Genomic DNA, 6,640 nt, shown 5'->3' with positions numbered 1-6,640 from the left:
GAGCACACGCAGCTGGAGCTGGTGAGCCTGCGGCGCTGCGCCGGCCTGGGCCAGGCCAGCGAGGAGGACAGCGACAGCGAGGCCAGCGAGGAGGAGGTGGGCCCTGGGCTGCTGGGCAGCAGCGGCAGCGGAGATCTTGAAGATGCCTCCCCGGACAGCCCAGACCTCACCTTCTCCAAGAAGTTTCTCAATGTCTTTGTCAACAGCACTTCTCGGTCCTCCAGTGAGTTGGTGGGGGGGAGGGGCAGAGAAGAGAGAGAGAGAGAGAGAGGCCCTTGAGGCCCTCCTGGTCAAGGCTGCCCTCTAGGCCAGAACATGTTGGGTGGGGAGTGGGCTGGGAGGTCTGGCCCAGCCCAGGCCTTGAGGTACTTTTCCTCCCCATCTCTGTCTCTGTCTCCCGGTGTGTCTCTCCTCCTTTCTCTATCTCTCCCCATTCCTGCCTCCCTTCTATCTCCTCCTCTATCTCTCCCCACCTGTCTCCCCCCATCTTGTCTCTGTCTCCCCGTCTCTGTCACCCTTCTCTCCATTTCTCCCATCTCTGTCTCAGGCACTGAGTCCTTCGGACTTTTCTCCTGCCTGGTGAATGGGGAGGAGCGAGAGCAGACCCACCGCGCGGTGTTCAGGTATAGCTGCTCCCTGGCCCCAGCCACTGAGGACCGCAGGCATTTGGGCGCCCTGGCTGGGGGCTGGAAAACTGCCCAGCCAGCCCTGCCCGCTCTGTGATGTCACCGCTTCCTGACCTCAGGTTCATCCCTCGCCATCCGGACGAGCTGGAGCTGGACGTGGACGACCCAGTGTTAGTGGAGGCCGAGGAGGATGACTTCTGGTCCCGCGGCTTCAACATGCGGACGGGAGCTTGGGGGATCTTTCCCGCCTTCTACGCTCATGCGGTGCCGGGCCCTGCCAAGGATCTCATGGGTGAGGCCCTGCCCGGGTGGGGGGCGACTGCCACCCCAGCCCTGGCCCCTGACCTGGGTCCTGTGTGGCTCTGCAGGGAGCAAGCGGAGCCCCTGCTGGGTGGACCGATTTGATGTGCAGTTCCTGGGCTCTGTGGAAGTACCTTGTCACCAAGGCAATGGCATCCTGTGTGCGGCCATGCAAAAGGTCAGTTCTGGGTTGGGGTCCTGCAAGGGGGTGGGTCAGGGTGTGAGCTGGGGGTTCCAGTCAGGGCACAGTGGTGCTCCGGAGCCAGATCAGCAACCATACACGCTTGATTCAGAGGCTGCGCCGACTGGCCCAGCAGCTGGCCTGTCCCCTCTCAGCCAGCTCAGTGGGCCTGTCCTCTGCTGGCCCCTCCTGTCCTTCAGCTTGTCCAGCTTCTGTCTGAAAAAAGCAGGCCAGCTCCTCTAGCCCTGGTTCCCCTGATATGGGTGTGAGCAGTCCCTGGAGTGGTGTGAAGGGGTGGTGGGGGGGAGGTAGACACCTTGGGAAGGACAGTGAAGCTGGAGGGTACTAAAGAGGCTGAGGGCTCTTACAGCCTCAGCACTGTTCCTTGGCTATGAAGGGAAGGAGACAAAGCAGTCCGACGAGGAGGAGACAGGGATGAGGCCCTGAGAGTCCCTGAATCCTCCACCCTGGACTTCCTCTCCAGATTGCCACGGCCCGGAAGCTGACTGTGCACCTGCGTCCTCCTGCGTCCTGTGACCTCGAGATCTCTCTTCGGGGGGTCAAGCTGAGTCTGAGTGGTGGGGGTCCTGAGGTGAGAGCTAGGTGGGCCGAGGCCCAGGAGGGTTGGCCTGTGGGATGGCCTGGTTGCCTGGCTTCCCCTTGGTCTGACTAGTGTGTCTGCCCCCTCTGCTCTAGTTTGAGCGCTGCAGTCACTTCTTCCAGATGAAGAACATCTCATTCTGTGGCTGCCACCCCCGCAACAGCTGGTGAGCCCACCCTCCAAGTCCCCGAGACACGAGAGTCTCCTGTGCCTGCTCTGCCCACCCTATCTCAGGGCTACCGTGCCCTCTGTGTGCTGGACCCTCCTCTGTTCTGGGCTCGGTGAAAACAGTCAGACAGGCTTATAGATAGCCTGGGTGGGAGCTGGATGTCACTGGGCCACCAATGCTGTCTGCAGGGCACCACTGAGCTCTCCTGCTGGACCTCTGACACAGCGAGGGGTGGGGGCAGCTGAGCAAAGACCTGTGGGGGCTCTACTGTCGGCATTGGGGAGTGAGTAGGGTGAGTAGAGACCTAGGCCTTTTGTGCTAAGGACCCTGTGCTAACCTACCAGCGGTGGTCTGTGAGGTGCTCTGTGCCAGCATGGCACAGCCCTGGGGCCAGTCGAGAGTGGTTCTAGCCACTGTAGTAGGAACAGGTGTTCCTCGTCAGAAGGTCACCCAGGTGGTTGGCTGTGTGGGCAAGAGAAAGCAGACGCAGGAGAGGTGGGGCAGGCTGGATGTGGGGTGGACTGGGGTCCCTGCAGGTGGGGCCACACCCCAGGAGAAGGACAGAATGACTCAGCTTAGAAGTGGCTCAGAGTGTTGGAGAGAGGCATGGGGTGAGCGGCTGAGTTTAGGGCAGGAAGGGATGAGATGACCCAGGCTGAGTGACAAGGGACAACTTCTAGAAAGAGGAGAGGGGCAGGGCCTGGCCAGCGGGTGGCAGGGGATGCAGGCTCCAGAGTCGCAGGGTGCCATGAGGGCTGCTGCATCCCTTCGGCTCATGGAGGTGGGGGGAGACCACCTGGAGGCCCATGAGCTTGGCTGGAGGCCTGGCAGGAGAGTGGGAGGGGGTCTCCCATGTCAGGTGGAGGCTGAAACAGATGGCAGGGCTATGCTGCACCATTTGGGCACTTTTTGTGGGAAGGGTGCTGGGGGCTTTGGTGACAGGGAGCGGGATGGGGAGATACTGCTGGGAGCTGTGGGGAGGCTGGACAGCAGGTGGGCTCAAACCAGACAGTAGAAGGCCTCCGTCCGAGACAGTGGGCAGTGTGGCCACCAAAGCAAGGAAGAACAGTCCTATTTCCATGCCCCCTCTTGACCCTGGACTTTCTGGGGAGCAGCTGCTGGCGCATGGGCTTGGGGACGAGAGACAGGCAGTGGGCCTCGCTAGCCTGAGTCTGGAGCCATAGCTTTTCTGTGTTCCAGGGTACAGCAAGGCCCTCACAGGGCGATGTGGTGGGTCTACGGCTCTGGATAGCACTTAAGCCTGTGGCCAGGTGCTCCAAGTGTCAGCTCTGTGCCAGTTTCCAGGGGCAGGGCAGGGCATGGCCAGTGGGTCCCTGGAGACAAGGACACTTTCCATTCGCAGTGTTATTGCGACGTGGTTTGTAGGTGATTCCGGACGCCAGGGGAGGCTCACTTTCTGGGGGTGGCACGTCTCATGGGCTCCACTGGGTGAGATCACAGGCCTCAGACGTGGACTCCTCTGCCCAGTAAGCATCTGAGGGAGAGCAGGGAGAGTGGATTCTGGACATGCGCAAGCAGGGGTTTTAGGAGCTGGCCCCTGAAGTAACCAAGAGCACGCAGGCCCCGCCAGTGGACAGGGCAGGCCCAGGATGCGGTTCTGAGGCAGCAGGGCACCTCAGAAAGCCTGTGGGAACTTGCACCCTTGAGGGCTGTGCTGGCCACATTGGCTCTGGCGTAAGAGGGGCACTCTGGCGGCTGAGCCCCCTGGCCCATGCCAGGGTGTTGGCTCCCTGCTCTGACTGGATCCTGGGAAGACCCCCACTATTTCTAGGAATTCTGGGCACTGGCACCCCAAAGCCCCATGACCCTCTTTCCCTTGCCTCCTCAAATTTCTCCAAATCTTTGAGGGATGGGCCTGAGGGTGGAGCCTCTGACCTGCCCCCATGGTCCACCCCCAGCTACTTCGGCTTCATCACCAAGCACCCCCTGCTGAGCCGCTTCGCTTGCCACGTGTTCGTCTCCCAGGAGTCCATGCGGCCAGTGGCGCAGAGTGTGGGGTGAGTGGAGAGGGCGCAGGGAGAGTTGGGGCAATTGCAGTGGGGTCAGCATGGGTGAGTCAGTGGAACCCCAAGGAGGGGTGAGGGTTGGCAGGGCCAGGGGAATCCCGAGAGGGTGGTGGGCTGGGGGGCAGCTGGCAGCAACTCCACCCCCACTCTCCGCCTCCAGCCGCGCCTTCCTGGAGTACTACCAAGAGCACCTGGAGTATGCCTGTCCCACCGAAGACATTTACCTGGAGTAGCTGCGCCCCTACTTGCTCTGCCTGCCTAACCTACTCCAGGCGCAGCAGCGCTGGAGGGGTGGGTGGGTAGGGGTGTGTGTGGTGTCACAGGCCAGGAGGCTTCAGCAAGGACTAAATTAGGGGCGTGAATTTAGGGGCCCTAATGTTTGCAGGGAAACCAAGAACTCCTCCCTCCTCCTTGTTCCCCAGACAGGGCCTGTGGGGGCTATAGGAGAGAGGGCCCCCAGCCCACTCTTTCTTCCCCTCTGACACAGCCTTCCTTGGTGTCACCCTGTCCTCGTCTGCCCCTTGATCTCTGACCCCCGTTTTTTCCTGCGTCCATCTGGCCCCTCTCTGTGCCTGCCCTCTTCGACTTGGGCCCAGACAAGGAGGTGAGGGAAGGTGAGGCTTCCAACTGAACCATTGCCCCCCATCATTTATAAAGAAATTTTAATTTTTATAGACTCTGGGGGCCCTCCTGCCCTTGATCACAGAGACAGAGAGGCCCCCTACTGCCCCACCCGGAGCTCAGGGACCGCAGAGAGGGTCCCCAGGAGAGCCTTGGGGCCTAGAAGAGGCTCTCAGAGGAGGGTGCCCTGGGCCTGTCCGCTTTGCGCTGCTAACACCCCGGTCCTATGCACCTGTATCTGCTCCTATGCTGTACGTGGGCCCCCCACTCCAGCCTCAATAAACTCCTCTTGGTGTGACCCGCTATTCCTTAGGGGCGCCCACTTAGGGTGATTGGGCATGGGGGTGGCTTGGGAAGGCACCCTGACAGTGTTGTATCAGGGCTGCCCCTCCGGGTGCTCCGCACTTGGTGCGCTGGCTGGGAAACTGAGGCTGGTCAGGGCAGCACTTGGGCAGGAGGCAGCCCCACCTTGCCCACCGAGCTCCAGAAACTCCTGTGATGAGCCCCACTGACACCCTCCAAGACTAGAGGTGGCCTCCAGGTTGGGCCCTGGGGGTCCTCTCCCCCAGCCGAGGCGCAGCCCTGGGACACCCGCTTCCAGCAGAGGTCTGGGTTGAAAGGGTGCTGCTGCCCACCAGAATGGCAGTGTCGAGCTTGTGTGGAGGGTCCACCTCCTTATCTCGTGTCCTGAGAGAGAGACCTCTGTCCCCGTGACTGCACTGGGGCTGCTGTCCCACTATCACCCTCAACCTCCAGGAGGAGGGGCAGAGGGGGAAGCTCTTTTGACAACTGTTCCACTGTCTTTGCTTAGAGACCACCACCACCACTACCACCACCCCTGGGCACTGCAAGGACCAGGCCCCAGGTACACACTCAGCTGTCTCCTGGCACCATCCTGAAGGAGCTTGTGCCTGGGTTCCTGACCTCTTGATTCAGACATGGCCTCTCAGGCAGTAGGGGAGGGGAAGCAGGCTCTGCTCCTCAGCCCCACTTATTTCTCATGCAGTTTAGGTGGGTAGAAGGCAGACTTGGGGTGGGAAGCCCACTGACCATCCATTAGCCTGGGGCTCAAAGGCTCCCCACCCCCTCCCATGAGTGAGGCTATTTGAGAAGCAAGTGGCACCCCAAGAAGGGCCACTCCCCCTCCCCAGGAAGTGCTCAGCAGAGCAGGGGACTTGGAACTTTCCCAAGTGCAGCTGGGAGCTAGCCTCACCTGGTTTTCAGGTGTGGGCACAGATGTAGGATTTGGCAGGTGTGAGACCCATGCGAGATTGGTATAGGGCAGTCCCCCTGGGCCTTGGGCATCTCCTGTCCCTTCCATGGAGCTGGCTTAGAAACCAGAGCATGGCTGCTGCCTTGTCTTGCATGACCTGGTTTGGACATTGTCAGCACATCGATCATGGGAGCACAGGTGTCCCCAGTTTTGTGGAGGACAAAGCAACTTTGCCCCTAAAGCCAGTTCAGCCCTCTAAGTTGATGAGAGAGGACAGTCTCATTCTGGTCCTTATTTGCTTCCTGCACATTCTGAGGAAGAGCTGGCCTTGTGCCTGCCTGGCAAAGGGGCCTGGCCTCCCCACTCTGGGCAGGCAACCTGTTGGGCCCCTTTCCCATATCCTGGGATCCACAACCCTGCCTAGCAGCAGCCTCTGGCCATGGGGAGTTTACCCAGGGAGACAGACTGTTGATCAGGATGTCCAGCTTGAGGTCCGCTGAGGACCTCCAGCCTCAGCTGGACCCCTGGGCTCCTTACCTAGGACATGACAGTAAGAACCAGCATGCCCAGCTCATGCTGGGCAGCCATGGGGACACAACCTGTAGCGTGTACCCTGAGTCCGACTGTGTCTCTGTCCCCTGGCATGGCTTCCACAACGGGGCCATGTTTCTCATGATCACGGTCAGGACCACCTGTCCTTCGGTACCACGTGGGGTTTTGCGACTAGGTAGCTTCAGCAGAGGGGAGCTTGTTGGGGGTGAAGTGCCTGAGTGGACAGGACAGGAGGGCTGCACATGGGCAGCCCAGCCAGGGCGCTCTGCTGTGACAAAGTCCCTGTGGACCCCAGCCAGCTGTTCACTTCTGGGGGCATCTCCCCATGGGGTTCAGCACTGTCCATACAG

At 60.8% G+C, this 6,640-nt stretch overlaps 1 protein-coding gene across 1 annotated transcript in view; it reads left to right on the top strand.

Moving 5' to 3' along the window:
* The window catches only part of MAPK8IP2 (mitogen-activated protein kinase 8 interacting protein 2), an 8,126-nt gene extending 3,303 nt beyond the window's left edge, over nucleotides 1–4,823 (top strand). The window contains exons 6-13 of the mRNA XM_045290621.1: nucleotides 4–223; nucleotides 548–623; nucleotides 746–918; nucleotides 995–1,104; nucleotides 1,592–1,699; nucleotides 1,804–1,874; nucleotides 3,797–3,895; nucleotides 4,065–4,823. Of these exons, the coding sequence (XP_045146556.1) occupies nucleotides 4–223; nucleotides 548–623; nucleotides 746–918; nucleotides 995–1,104; nucleotides 1,592–1,699; nucleotides 1,804–1,874; nucleotides 3,797–3,895; nucleotides 4,065–4,137 (930 nt within the window). The 3' untranslated portion in view covers nucleotides 4,138–4,823. The remainder of the gene's footprint in view (nucleotides 1–3; nucleotides 224–547; nucleotides 624–745; nucleotides 919–994; nucleotides 1,105–1,591; nucleotides 1,700–1,803; nucleotides 1,875–3,796; nucleotides 3,896–4,064) is intronic.
* Nucleotides 4,824–6,640: the final 1,817 nt, after the last annotated feature.

This window comes from Echinops telfairi, unplaced genomic scaffold (genome assembly GCF_000313985.2).
Source record: "Echinops telfairi isolate 266 unplaced genomic scaffold, ASM31398v2 ScPeMD7_2;HRSCAF=8, whole genome shotgun sequence".
Lineage (NCBI taxonomy): Eukaryota > Metazoa > Chordata > Mammalia > Afrosoricida > Tenrecidae > Echinops > Echinops telfairi.
This window is presented reverse-complemented; position numbering and strand designations above follow the sequence as displayed.